The sequence below is a fragment of the Sorex araneus genome, chromosome 1 (genome assembly GCF_027595985.1).
Source record: "Sorex araneus isolate mSorAra2 chromosome 1, mSorAra2.pri, whole genome shotgun sequence".
Taxonomy (NCBI): Eukaryota; Metazoa; Chordata; class Mammalia; order Eulipotyphla; family Soricidae; genus Sorex; species Sorex araneus.
Genome location: NC_073302.1, coordinates 91168383 through 91183878, shown reverse-complemented (window position 1 = coordinate 91183878; position 15496 = coordinate 91168383). Strand labels below are relative to the sequence as shown.

At 40.1% G+C, this 15496-nt stretch overlaps 1 protein-coding gene across 1 annotated transcript in view; it reads right to left on the bottom strand.

Annotated features, from left to right (window-relative positions):
- TRPM6 (transient receptor potential cation channel subfamily M member 6) overlaps window positions 1-15496 on the bottom strand; it is a 127072-nt gene that overhangs the window by 75058 nt on the left and 36518 nt on the right. Inside the window, exons 13-17 of the mRNA XM_055135132.1 lie at window positions 14894-15034; window positions 12321-12455; window positions 8624-8904; window positions 6955-7183; window positions 984-1136 (exon numbers count right to left, since the gene is read on the bottom strand). Coding sequence (XP_054991107.1) covers window positions 984-1136; window positions 6955-7183; window positions 8624-8904; window positions 12321-12455; window positions 14894-15034 — 939 coding nt within the window. The remainder of the gene's footprint in view (window positions 1-983; window positions 1137-6954; window positions 7184-8623; window positions 8905-12320; window positions 12456-14893; window positions 15035-15496) is intronic.

Here is a 15496-nt window from a genome sequence, read left to right as displayed (position 1 = left end):
TATGTGTGTTTCAAAATAGTATAATAGCCTAGAAGTGCAGAAGCATATCAGACAAGGGAAATAACTAAAGATGCCTCAATAAAGAATTAAAGAGCAGATAAGATGCTTACAATACCTCACAGCAAATTACTTTATAAGCAATGATCCAATTTAAGATATAAGAAGCAAAATACACAGTCACAGAGAGCATACTGCGAACTGCAGTGAAGATGATTAGGAAAAAGAAGTACCTCAAATTACTAAGAGTAAACATTTGGGAATTCAGGTAAAATTGTAATTATTAAATATAGAAAATGAAAAGATCTGGGGCCAGGGACATAGTACAGGGATTATGCCCTTTTCCTTGCATACAGCCAACCCAGGTTTGATCCCTAGCATCACATACGGTCCCATGGGCACCACCAGGAATGATTTTTTAACAGGAAGTTAGGTGAAAGCCCAAGCACCATTGGTCTGGTCCCAAAACAAAACCATAAATAAATAAATAAAATCTAAGGCATGAGAAGAGAAATAATGCAGATTAAGACAAATTTTAAACCTGCATCTTCATAAAGAAGTGCTTCTTAAACTTTATGTTTTATTCTATAAATATTTTAAGGCATTCTTTACTATATCTATAGACAATTGTGAGTCTATTGTACCAGTTACAAAGGAAAATAAAACTTTAAGCAGCTATCTAAATTGAAAGTCATTAATTTTGGCTTTATAGTAGAAATAGAATGTTTTGCTTAATCATACAATGAGCTACAAGATCATGTTATATGACGTTTCAGATTGTATGATAAGAGAATTATGCTTGATGATTCAGAGGCATTTTTGAAAAACGCATAACCTCAAGACCCTGTGTCAATATAGCAGAATATTTTGATAATTTGATAATCTGTTTGTCTAACAGATTATCAAACAAATTACTCAGTCCATTTTGTGTAATTTGTGTGCAGATAATGCCATAAGAATCCACTTCATTCTGACATTGCACTAACCGTACAAGCACTTTCTTTGGCATTGCTGGGGTTCTGGTCACCATAATGCCATGTAAACTGGAAGTCCTGGGCCTGAGGGACATGTGACATCTCTGCTTTGCTTTTGAATTCCAATGTCAAAATGGCAGGTGGTAAGAGAATGCTTATGATGATCTATAAAAGAAAATAGTAAATGAACAGTGAGGGTAAAAATAAATCACAAATGTTCAAATAATAAAATTTTAGTATATGGAATTTAGAACTTTTCCAAATCACAGCACCATCTCACTTATCTTTGCTATATAGAATAACAGGATGAGGGCATGAAATGTAGTAAAGTGGGTGCCTAGTTCACCTTTGACTCCAGGGAGGGGAAGGACAGAGAAGGAAAAAACCCAAAGGGGGAAAGTAAGATGAGGAAGAGAAGGAAAGAGGGAGTGGGGGTTAAGGGCCTTGGGTATATCAGGAATGCGGGAGAGTAGTCTAGTCATATAACCAAACCACAGTCAACAGCACAGACAACATGAGCTCTAAACTACAACCACCAACATTGAAAATAGACCTGTCAAGGTAACAGGATGCAAGGGCACTTGGGAACACTCGTGGAGGGAAGTTGACACAGGTTGTGGGATTGGTGCTAGCATATTTCATGTCTAAAACTCAGCTATTTCAACTTTGTAAGTCACAATTCTTGAATAAAATGTAAAACATTTTTAAATGTTGAGAACACCAACTTACTAAACTCTACTGCACTGAACTAAAAATATGACAGTTTTCTGGCATTCAAAGATCAAAAATAATGGAGCCAAGGAAAGATCACATGTCAAGGTTGTGAGTTTGAATGCCAGCACCACATAACCCCAGCCACCCCCACGCAGAGCTGAGCCAGATGCTGCATACACAAGCCTTGCTCTACCAGGAATGTTCTGTTGTGGCCCCCATCTACTGTTGGCTGTGGTCCCTTTTAAAAAAATAAAAGATTAACCCTGACTGTATATCATTCATGGTTGAATAAACAGAAGTCATGTTTATGCTCCCAGCGCCACCCCTTTCATGCTCAGTGATCTTTTATTGTTTTGCATTAAAGTTTCATCACTTGTGAAAGTTCTCTGGAGTTTGCCCAGTTCTGAGATGAATTTATTTATACATGTATTTGCTTTTGATTCAGATACAGAACCCCAAATACATGCAATCATCTGGGCATGGAAACATAGTTAACAAGAATAATATTATACCAAGTCATTTCTGATTCACTTCCAGAGAGACTTTGCTTTCTTTTACCACTGTGCACTGCAGAACAATTGACTTGTGTAATGGTATTTAGTGACATCAATAACTCATTTCCAAGGGATAGATTGGAGCCTATTCCCTAAGACACTTAAATGAGTTTTTCCTTCCTCATAATCTTTCTCCTTCCAGTCTTTATCAACTCTGAAATAGTCTAATCAGGGTCTCCTACAAACATCTGCAATTTCCCCCGCCCCCCCCCCAATACTCACACACCACTAACTGATAAATTAGGGTGAACAATACCGTTTACGAAGGATCAGGGATGGTTGATAGCTAATTCAGCCATATCTGTTTGTTTTGTTTTGTTATTAACTCTCTAGGGCAAAATGTTTTATCTTGTGTTATTTGAGTCTCTTTTTAGGGTGTATAAGAAGCAGGAAGTCATTTATTATATTCTCTATAAGGTTTTGTTGAAAGCAAAGCAATACAGGATACAGCCTTAGGATAAATTATTTCTTGAACTTCTAGCTTTCTAAATTCCCTCTCTATCTCTGAACATTTAAGAGTTATTGAGAGAGAGAGAGAGAGAAGAAAAGCAGGGGTAGGGGGTAGGGAAATAATGGAGGGAACCTGGGGACAATGGTGCTGGGAAATGTGCACTGGTGGAGGGATGGGTGTTGGAACACTGTATGACTGAAACCTAATCATGAACAGTTTTGTAAGGGTGTATCACACAGTGATTAAATAAAAAAATTTAATAAAAATAAATTAAAAATTAAATAAAATAGAAAAAGTTATTATCAATGCTTGTTTATCTACAGGTGAATATATTCACATCTCTGCTTCCTTATTTCTGAGGCTGAAATAAAAATAGATCAACACAGATCCAATTTATTCTGGAAACACTGGCTATTTTGCTAATATTTTGTTAAAAAATTTTTAACAGTACATTTTGAATTAAGATCATTTTGGTTGACTTATTTTTGTAATTGCATTAGTGGAAATTAAATATTTTGTACATTTTACCCTTTTTTGTTACCTATACTGGGTCCACCAAAAATATATTTAAAAACTACAATTCTTTTTGGAAAACACTATTCTTCAGAAATATATTAAGAATCTATTAAGAATAAAATTAAAATATAAAGTGTGTTCTTACGCTTCTGTTTTGTCTAACCCTTTTTGTTTTATAAGCATATATATGTCTAAGTCTTAACTATAACCTAATTCTTTTGACTTAACAAAAGTCATTAAAGTTAAATGGATTTAGTAGTTCAGTATATTGCCGTTGATGTTCAAGATGTGGTATAAGTTGAACTAAAAAGGAAAAGGAGAATTTGGAGAAGGTTAGTGTATGAGCAAATGTATTTGAGGGCAATGTTTGAGGGCAAGTTGATAAAAACAACCATTTAGGAGTCTGAGCAATAGTACAGAAGGTAGGGCACTGGCCTTGCACACAGCAGTTCCGGATTTGACCCTGGGAATCCCCTGTGTCCCCTGAGTCCAGCTAGGATTGATCCCTGAGTGCAGAGGCAGGAGTAAGCCCTGAGCACTGCTGGGTGTGTTGCCCCACCTCCAGAAAAGCATTCCAACAGTTCCACCATTTATTCCTTGACAGTACAATGGAAAAAATCATGAAATAGAAATTGCGCCTTTCCGGCCCCGCGCGAGATCGACCCAGGAGGCAACTGAACCACTTTGGACACGAGCGGCGCCCCCAAAATGCCTCCAAACTGTGTGCTCAGAGCTACTGGCCCAGGCGCTGCCGGCAGGGTATGGTCTTTTCTCTCTCAACTCTTTCTTTTTGAATGCAGCGAGGCAATAGCCGGATTTTAGACTATGCAGGAAGCCCGGGAAAGCCGATGGGGCGGGACTTCCAGATCCGCCCTGTGCCGGCTGACATTTAAGCACAGAGCCATGTGGGGACGCTCCTTTCCGGCCCTGCGCGAGATCGACCCCAGAGGCAACTGAACCACTTTGGACACGAGCGGCGCCCCCAAAATGCCTCCAAACTGTGTGCTCGGAGCAACTGGCCCAGGCGCTGCCAGCGAGTGATGCAATTACCAAAAGAATTTTCCCTGGACTTCATATAGAAATCCAAAACCGCGCGGCTGTGATAGCCACGACCTAATATCTCTTGATTGTCAGCAACGTGTAAATGTTCCTTTTTGGCAGGGCTTACCGTGGGGGGAAACTCCAAACAATAGTACTGAGTTTTTTGTTGAAGGGTAAAAGATTGTAGCGATAGAATTTTAGGCAGAATTTTCCCTGGACTTTATGTAGAAACCCAAAACCGTGCGGCCGCGGCAGCCTAATGTCATCTAATCATCACCAATATGAAATGGTTCCTTTTTAACGGGTCGGACTTTGGTGGGAAATCCTAACAAGAATAGTAAGTCTTTTGCTGAAATATTGAAGGCTACCAAAGTGGTAGCCATCTCTATAGACTGAACTAAACCATATCCCCATGCCGGCTGAGAAAAAATATCCTTCTTTCTCGGGAAGAAACGCGGCGTGATGTTAACCACAGTATGATGTCCATTAAGCTGACACGGACCTGGTGGCGTGGGAATGGGATACAAGGGAATAAATTATTATGTACTTGGAACAGCGGGACGCTGGTGGAATCTCGAGCCGGGGCCGATACCAGCGTATTACTTTTGGTTCCAGAAACTTCTTGCAGACATTCTACCAGACTATCAACTAAGCCAGAGCCCCACGCCGGCTGATGACAGGAAATAACCATCTTTTTTGGTTTGTTTTCCCTTTGTCAGGCAGCGTGGTGATTACTAAACAGGCGTGATCTCGGTGGCGTGGGACGAAGGGGGAAAAAATAGAAAAGTTATGTAACAAACAGCGGGACTTAATATCTCTACATTCTCAGCAATGGAGAGCCATCAAATGCTTCCTTGACAGTGGGACTGTCTTCTCTTTTTTGGGGGGAAACCCTAGCAACAATAGTGAGTTATGTGTTGAAACATGGACTGTAACCAAGATAAAGCGTAAACGAAGTGAAACTTATCACTTACAAGGGCCGGGACTGGGGGGGCGGGAGGGGGCGGGAGGTATAATGGGGTGGTTGGTGATGGAATATGGGCACGGGTGAAGGGAAGGGTGTTTGAGTATTGTATAACTGACATAATCCTGAGAACTATGTAACCCTCCACATGGTGATTCAATAAAATTTAAATTTAAAAAAAAAAAGAAATAGAAATTGCTTGTTTGGAAGCTGGCACGGTTTTTTGCCTGTGGTCAACCCGTGTTTGATCCCCGACATCCCATATGGTCTCCCAAGCATCACCAGGGGTGATTTCTGAGTGCAGTGCCAGGAGTAACCCCTGAGCATTACTGGATGTGGCCCAAAAACCAAAAAGAAGATTTGGGTGTCACACTGGGAGTTTTCAGGGCTGGAGCGATAGCACAGTGGGTAGGGCGTTTGCCTTGCCTGCGGTCGACCTGGGTTCAATTCCTCCATCCTTCTCGGAGAGTCCAGCAGCTACCGAGAGTATCTCGCCCCCATAGCAGAGCCTGGCAAGCTGCCCAAGGCATATTCGATATGCCTAAAACAGTAACAACAAGTCTCACAATGGAGACGTTAAGTGGTGCCTGCTGGAGCAAATCGATGAACAACGGGACAATAGCACTGCAGTGCTACTCCCGGCTCTATGCTCTGGAGACTATATGCCCTGCTGGTGATCCAACCATGGTCGATTGTGAGGAAGGTTAAGTGCCTTAACCTTTGTACCATCCCTCAGTCCCTTTATTTGCATCCTTAAGTTGAGGAGAATTCTCTAAAATGCCTTATTTACATCTGCAATTATCAACAGATGCAACAGCAAATGAAATGTTATCAACTTATGACTGATAAAAATATATTGAAAAAATAAATTGAAACATATGTATATATTCCTTTCATTTCTAGATACTTTCACATGAGTACACCTCGTGATGGAAAGAGCAGGGAAAGTCATTCCCATTTTTAAAAAGACACTGGAGTAATGAGTGATAAAGCAGTAGTTACAAGTTCTACAAAGAAGATTCTGGATCATTTAGAAGAGTCAAACATTTTTTGTAGTTTTCCTAAAGACAAAATAATAATGAGCTCAAAAATGCATATTTTGGGGGTGGGAGAGATACTACAGAAGGTACTTGAATTGCATGCTGTTGACCTGGGTTTGATCCCAAGTATCCCATATGGTACCCCAAGCTCTACCAGTAATGATCCTTGAGTACAGAGCCAGGACTAAGCCCTGAACACTGCTGGGTGTGATACCCCGACATACTCCCCCACAAGAAAAGAATGTGGATTCTGGGTCCTGGGCATGGCTCAAAGGACAGGGGCGGGGGAGGGGGGGCTGGAGCCATAGCACAGTGGATAGGGAGTTGCCTTGCACGAGACTTACCCAGGTTCAATTCCCAGCATCCCATATGGCCCCCTGAACACCGCCAGGAGTAATTCCTGAGTGCAGAGCCAGAAGTAACCCCTGTGCATCGCTGGGTGTGACCCAAAAAAAGAAAAGTAAAAGGACAGGAGGGCATGTGTTGCATGTCATGCGGGAACCCAGGGTTCCAGTTGCACTGGCCCTCAAACATGGTCAGGAGGGTCCCTCAGCACCTACCTCATATGAAGTTACCCTACACAGGGCCAAGTGTGAAGTTTGGTATACACACACACATACACACACACACACACACACACACACACACAGAGCGCAAATCTTTGGACTAAGCAAATGTGAAAGTCTAAAGTACACGCATTTACCTTTAACCAAGAGTCCTTCCTCATTTTCAGGCAGCCCATCCAGATGTCTGTCAGCAGCATCTGCGTACAGGTATGGGACACAAATGGCCGCAATCCTCCTGACACAGCAAGCTTCAAACAGGTAGAATTGCTCCAGTTCTTGAGTTCATAGGTCAACAGCTTCATGGCCATTCTCTCATTCTGCTTGAACGCCTTCTCTAACACGTCCAGCGCAAGCTGACCAAACTGCCTGGAATGATACCATGGTGGACTGACTAAAGCAAATGCAGAAGAGAGCCCACAACATCAGCAAATAACTGAATTTATTCTCCCATATAATTTATTTTGTTTAAGGAGCATCAAAAATAAAGTGCTCATTTGCTTCTATTTCAAAGCACCCTTAGCTTATTTCAATCCCTTTTCTTCAATTTACTGTGATAATCGGAGTTGAAGGAAAAATCATTTTGATGGAGCATAAATCAATCAATTCTGCCATTTCAAAAAAATCAAAAGTGAAGAGCAATTTTTTTAAAATCCCAGTTGACAAAAAAAAAATCTTGTTTATTTTTATGATTACTCAAACATTATTGCTTTATTTTACAGTGTTGCTACACCACGCCCACCACCACAGTGCTAGGACCCCTCCACCATTATTCCAAAGTCCCTTCCTGCCTCTGGTACCCTTAGATGACAGACACAAAACCAATTTTAATGGAATTAACTGCTTCTCAGAAGATGGATTACCACCAACACAACTGGCCTGGAACATGACGATGGGGTTGATGCTGCAGCTGCTACAGAATTTGGTTCACGCCAAGAGCCATTCATAATAAAAAGCCTCTCCACATTGTGTAACTAGCTACAGAGACCTTGGTTCAAGGCTCCCTGGCAAGACTTGTACAAATGTTCTTTCACAGAAAACATAATTCAAAGTGAAACTTTTTAAAAATTTTACAAAATCTAGAGATGATTTTAAAAGTCAAACCCACAATGGTTGGAACTAACCACAAGTGTGTAGGGGGCAGAGAGTAGGTTAAGAGATCAGTATGACAATAATAGCTGAGAATGATCACACTGAGCAAGATTTGAGTGTTAAAAGTATGTAAAGGGATACTCTTGATAATCGTTCAGCTTCAATATTGCAAACCACAATGCCCAAAAGAAGAGAAAGAGGAGGAGGAAAAGATTTAAAAAGAAATTAAAAAAAAAAGTCAGGCCCAGAGACATTCCAAGTTTATCCTCTGAGCATCCCCAGGTATGCCCCACCCTACCCCAAAATAGTCTGATTTCTTAATACATTAATTTATTTTCTTGCCTGTGATATACTTAAAGTAAAGCACACGTTTTAGCATAGCTTAGAATCAAAGAGTTTGAATGCAGGAAGGAACTTCTGAAATAATTTATGGAACACTTTACAGTTAGGAAACTAAAGTTCTGTAACCTAGTCCACTTTTTTGCCCAACTTGTAAGCAGCTGGACTAGCATCTAGTATCCTTAAGCATCTACTAGCATCTTCCTTCCTCCTATCCATAAAGTTCTTTAAAACACTTAAAGACCCTATTGATAGAGGATTCACTAAATATCTGGCCAAAAGTCTGTGTGTCTCACAAGTTCAAAAGTGAGAGAGATAAACCTGTGGAGGCACTGAGAACTGTTGGAGTTTGGTGTGAAGTGAAGAGAGAAATCCTACTTGGAGTAATTTTTCAACTCTTCAGAGGCATCGTCCACCATGCTGCTCTCCTTGGCTTCATGTGCCATGGCTCTGTAGAGTATACAAGCTATCACCGCCTTAGCCGTGGCCTCCTCTCCGTGCTGCCAAAAGAACATGGCCATCTTCTGCCTCTTCATTAGCACTGCCCAAACCAACAGGTCATTGTAAGGGTAAATGAAACCAGTCGACTCAGGCTCATCAGCTACACTGAGTTCTTCTTTTGATTTCTTCCTTGACTTATGAAGGGTTCCAGACTTTTCCTATTAGAAAACAAAATAGGAATGGAGAATTTCAAATACTCAGATACACAATGAGAAAACTCAGATATAGAATAACTACCTGCAAAGAGAGGTAAATGATAATGAAAAAAAAACAGAAATCAAGTTATCAGCCTTTTATAGTCAACTGAGATTGCCTCTAATCAATCCGTGAACTCTAGGCTACAGATGAGGATACCTTAAGTTTTCTGAACACAATCTAAAGCATCAAGCTTTAGAAGAGACCCATTAGTGACATGATAATTTTCAATCTCCCAAGATGACTTGAGATTTCTATTGGATAAAAGAGGACTAAGAGGGGCTGGAGCGATAGCTCAGCAGGTAGGGTGTTTGCCTTGCATGCGGCCAACCTGAGTTTGATTCCCAGCATCCCATATGGTCCCCAAGCACCGCCAAGAGTAATTCCTGAGTGCAGAGTCAGGAGTAACCCCTGAGCATCGCCGTGTGTGACCCAAAAAGTGAAAAAAAAAAAGAACTAAGAGAACCTCTACCCTCACCTTATTCACCTTGCAAATGGATCATAGCCTCAGAAAAATGTCACCACTGGGTGGCTCTGATGTAGTGCATGAAGTGGAGCATATGTCTGGCATGTTGATACCCTGGATGTGATACTTAGCACAGTTTTCTGTGCATTATTTGGTATAGCACAAGTGTCTCCCAAACAGTAACAGGTGTGGCCCCCCACAAATGAATCCATAAATAAACATGTCATTAAGCAGGCTCCCGAACGTGGCTGACCTGTCCTACAGGCACATGGCTGAGAGTTTAAGCCCATAACCAGACCACCTTCTAAGTTCAGTTCTGGTGGCACTGCCATTTGTGACAGTTTCCCTCACCCCTGTTGCTACAACAGTGCATGGTCTCAGGCACAACACAAACCAACTGTGCCATCCCTGGTCATCACACCTACAAGAAGAAAACAAAAGGGAAGAGAGGGGAAAGTAAATAAGATGACCCTTTTTTGTTAAAAAGAAAAAGAAAAGAAAAGATGACTGGTGTTGCAAACATGTATCCAATAATGAGTTTTCCAAGGTTTCCTTCCTTTATTTTGATTATATTCCTGCAGTGATGATAGTCGGTAGTAATGAAATTTTACTCTCCTGGTAAACTCACCCTTTAGAATTCACCTCAAAGCCACCTTCTAAATGTCCGTGATTCTTGGAGAAGCTCTCCACTGAGATGCGACTCAGGTAGCCACACATTTGTGTAGGCGCTCTGCGGCTGACTGACCACAATCTGGAGACCAGCTAGACTACTTTTGGTACCAGCAGCTGCTCGCAGAAATGTCTCTAGACTGTGAACTAAGCCATAGCCCCACGCTGGCCAAGGAGGGGAAAGGTCTTTCTTTCTCAGCTTTTTTTCCCTTTTCAGGGAAAGACGGCGTGGAGTCCACCATCTTATAAGGATCATTAAGGAGGTACGGACTTGGAAGCACGGGAAGGAAAGAAAAAAAAGGGTATGAACTTGCAAGAGCGGGACATGTGCATGATCTCGGGACAGGGGTGATACTGGCGCGCTCTCCACCAAAATGCGACCCAGATGGCCACACGTTTGTGTGGCCACTCTGCGGCTGATCAACCACGATCTGGAAGCTAGCTAGACTACTTTTGGTACCAGAAGCTGCTCGCAGAAATGTATCTGGACTGTGAACTAAGCCATAGCCCCATGCTGCCTCAGGAAGGGAAATGATGCAATTTCTAACATAAATCTCCCTGGACTTAGTTACTAAAATACTAAAATACAGAAATCCCAACTGCACGACCTCAATAGAAGCCATACAACTTCATATCTCTTCATTCTCAGCAATGGAAAACTGACTATCAAATGCTTCCTTTTCAGCAGGGCTGTCCTTTTGGGGGAAAAACTCCAACAACAATAGTGAGTTTTGTGTTGAAATATGGAATGTAATCAAGGTAAAGAGAAAGTGAAGTGAAATTTATCAGCTACACAGGTGGGGGTGGGTGGGGGGTGGCGGGGTGGGAGATATACTGGGGTTTTTGGTGGTGGAATATGTGCACTGGTGAAGGGACGGGTGTTCCAGCATTGTATAACTGAGACATAAGCCTGAAAGCTTTGTAACTTTCCACAAGGTGATTCAATAAATAAATTTTTTTAAAAATACAAAAAAATGAAATAAATGTCCATGATTCTTGTATGTAACCATATGTGTGTCTATGTCAGTGTTCATCATACTTATGCCATAGCTAGAACTTTGGGGGTGGGGGAAGCGGGGTTATACCTGGCAATGCTCAGGGGTCATCCTGGTTCCGTGCTCAGGGACAACTCCTAATAGTGCTTAGGTGACTATATGTGGTGCCGGGGATAAAACATGAGTTCAGTCGCGTGCAAAACAAGTGTCTTAGGCCTGTTCTTCTATTCAGTTCCTACCATTACAATTTTTAAGAAAGTGAAAACATTTTCTAGTTTATCATATCTTAATGCATATGTCTCCTAAATCTGACTAAGCATCTGACATTAATGCCTGCCAAGTAGTATTAACAATTATTATTTAATTAAAAGATATGATAGGAAAAATTGCAAAAATAAATCTTTTATGTAAAATGGTAGTTTGTGTTCATTGGTATGACTAATGGTAATTATATAAAGTTTATTTTCAATCTAGTAGTTCTGTGAAGCAAATCTCTTCCAGCCCATAATGTAAATTCTTAAGCAAACACTTTTTTTGTATATATTTGTTGTTTTTGTGCAGGGGTCATACCTGGCAATGCGCAGGGATTACTCCTGGCTCTCCACTCAGGAATTACTTCTGGCAGTGATCAAGGGACCATATGGGATGCTGAGAATCAAGCCTAGGTTGGCTGCATGCAAGAGAAATATCTTACCTGCTGTACAGTGCTGTAGCCCCAATCTAAAGCATTTATCCCCAAAGGAAAGTGGGATTGTAATACAAGTAATACAAGTAGTAGGGAAATAAGAGTTGTGCACACACACAAAAAAAACTTCATTATCAATGAAATATTGCAACAACAGTCTAAATCAATTTCAAGGAACTCTTACAGAGAAAATACTAAGATGCAAAAGAGCAATCTGAAAGAAAAGTAGACAAGAAGGAAGTCACACCAATTAACCTTAGGGAAAGTTGGACGAGGGCATAGAATTGAGTGATGACTATTTTCTTAGTACCATCCCAGGAGCTGACTTTCTGAGTCACTATATAAACATGGTAGAATCAAGACCAAGAATGAAACCCAGTAATCACTTCCTTGCCAGTGCTCTGCCAGAAGACAGTTGTATGCTTTTGACTAGCACTGTCTGTTTACGACACCTTTGAAATCTCACTTTGTCCAACTTAAACAGAAAAACAGTCTCAATTCTCAGGGACAATTTTATTTTTTTAAGACAATTTTGTTTTAAATCTGAAAACAAGTACACAGTACCTTGAGTTTGTAAGGCTGGGCAGTCCTAATGAACTGGGAGTGCATTGTGCTCTCTGCAGACTCAGACCTATTCCCTGAAGTGCGTCTCCAGTGAAGGGGGTGTTGAGAAAGGCTATGAGCAATGCTGGTCACTCGCTGCCATATTATTTTATTTTTAAAAACAAAAAAGGAAAAATAAGAAGTCATTACAACTATGATTTCCAGACAATAAGGAAACCAAGTAATGTTGGATTCTGCCTACTATCTAAATGGCTCTTTCCTCCATGATTAGAATATACCCTAGCAATCATTCACCCAATTAAAACTCTCACGAGCTCCTTCTTATGATTAAGCACATTGTTATTTCCAGAAATTGTAGAGAACAGGTTGTTCACTCCCTACGATATATCTGCATTCCTTCCCTCCGTGGAAATTCCATTAGGACCGATGTATGTGCTATACCTGGAGTGGGTTCAGAATAGGCAATAAAGATTCATAGCGCTGATAAGGAAAAAGTCCCACTCCAAACAACTCCAAGGTTACCATTAAATTAGAAAGTTATGGAATTTTTCCAGGTGTTATATAATATTTCCACTGGAATTCCTGGGGAGAAGTCCAGTAACAACAAAATTCTAAACTTAACAGTTTGAAGCTTTCGTCATTGAAAAAGAAAAACAAAAGTATTCTTAAAGTGACTGACATAAAACATTACACTATAAGCAAGAGACTCTGAACTAAACCTATTTTTAGTTTGTGGGGTTCTTTGTTTGGTTTGGGGGCCACATCCAGCAATGCTCAGGGCTTACTTCTGGCTCTTAGCTCAGAGATCACTCATGGCAATGCCAGGGATCCAATCTGCAGGGGTCAGCTGCATAAAAAGCAAGTGCCCTGCCATTTGCTCTTTCTCCAGTTTATCTTATAAGTATAAATTAGACACAGAAATTATGGGGTTCAAATATAATTTTAAGATAATACCTTAAGATAAAATATAATTCAAAGATAATACCCAAGCTACTGTCAATAGTATTGGATATACCATTAGTGGTTTCACTAGTAACCATCTAATTATTATGATGATGATAAAACCTCCATATACAAGGAATGTGGGGTTGGGGGATATTATTTCACTCAATCCTTTTGATAAATTTATGAAACAAGTATTAGCATTTCAATTTTATAGATGAGAAAACAAACACACAGATTCAATTTCTCATTCAAGTGACGTAATTTATTTGTTTCTTTCATTCTTGCTTTTGTTTGGGGTTAACACTCAGCAGTACTCTGGGGTTACTCTTGGCTCTGCACTCAGGGATCACTCGGGATACGGGATGCTGGAGATCAAACCCCAGTCAATATAGTGTTTGCCTTGCACGTGGCCTACCCGGGTTCAATTCCCAGCATCCCATATGGTCCCCTGAACACTGCCAGGAGTAATTCCTGAGCCAGGGGTAGCCCAAGCACCACAAGGTATGACCCAAAATTTGTCTTAAAGAAAAGAGTTAGATAATTGCATACCTATTTGCAGCTGCATCTGTGAGAACTGCCACAGGACCCTTCATAAGGTCACAGGAGATTTTACACCTGCCACTGTTAACCTCACAAGAATGCATCAAACCAAGGCTTCAGGAGCATTCCTATGCCTTAGATATCTCAATAAAGAACATCATTCCTGAGGCCAGAGCAGTAGGACAGCCGTAGGGACTTTGCCTTGCATACGGGAAAGCAGGGTTCAATCCCCAGTATCCCACATGGTCCTTGGAGCATCACGGAATGTGACCCCAAAACCTTTCCCCAAAAAAAAAAAAATAATAATAATAATAATAATAATAACATTGTCTATGTAAGATTGGGCTTTTTGGCTTGATTTTGATTTTTCATATTCCAGGCCAATTTGAGTATTCACTTCACCTGATTCTTTACAGATAAATGTCAGGCATGGCCTGATATTTTAGACTTCCCATAAAGTTGTAAAACAAGCTCTCGTCTCTCAGAACTTTTAGTCACTCCTGCTACAGCAAAGGTCTTTGTGTCACTGTAAAAATCATACTGCAGTATGTTCAGTTTTTCATGCTCCTGCCTTTCAACAACAACAACAAAAAAAGTCCGATCTACAGTTTTTATAACACATTTCATGAAGTGCGTCCTACAGACATCATCCCGTAGAATACCACCCTGGTCCCAGTTTGCCATTTTCAGACCACATACAGACTATGAGTAAATAAACCTAATCCTAAAACAATGTTTCATTGTTATATTTTCATAAGAAAATGAAAGAATGGATCATCTCTTTGCTTGGCCTTTGTCAATTAACTACTCCAATATCAATGTAGTGTGTATTGTATCTATCCGGCTTATATTGTGGCTAGTTATTCACAAATCTATTTCCTTTAAAATGTTGTAAATCTCAAATCTTTATGCTACCCCAAGCTAATATGCCAGCATTTAGCACAGAGATATGTAGCAAATTCTCAATAAGTATCTATATGTTGAACATCTATTTCAGAAACCATTTATATCTAAATTTCCCAAGCCATTTTTAAAAGTATACCCCTATTTGTCATTAATGTTACTAGTGTACTTTTCAATTAGGCTACCTTGTGTTTCCTGTACAGGTTGTTGTAGAGGATTCTGAAATTTTTTCTAGTATAGCTGCTACGATATGCTCCACCAATGAGATATTCTATTACCAGTCCGATGTCAATTAAGGTTATTCTGTAGCCTGAGAGAAGTGCATGCTGAAACGAAAATATGCAATACGTCATAGCTACCAGTTCTCTTTCTATGTTTTACCATGCCATTAAAATGTGACAGAATCAAATGCAAAGAGATAGGTTCAGATTTTTCAATCATCTATTAATTAGTATGACCAACTATTGATACAACATGTTAGATCAGATGGAAAAGAAGACTTTACTTTAATGTTTTTAATTTTAGGAGTATCAAATGCTCATTAATCACTTTTTCTTTCTTATCTATAAACAGATTATAATTATACATATTAAATATAGTCCGAATAATAGTTTTCAATTGAGTGACATACCTACTACAAAGAAGTAAGATCATTTGAAGTATACGCTAAAAATATGTGATGCCTAATTATGTAGGATTAAATCCTGAGCTAATTCATTTCATTAAATCAATGAAATGAAGTGAAATGAAATGGTATGTCTATAACACTGTGTTGACTATATCATACA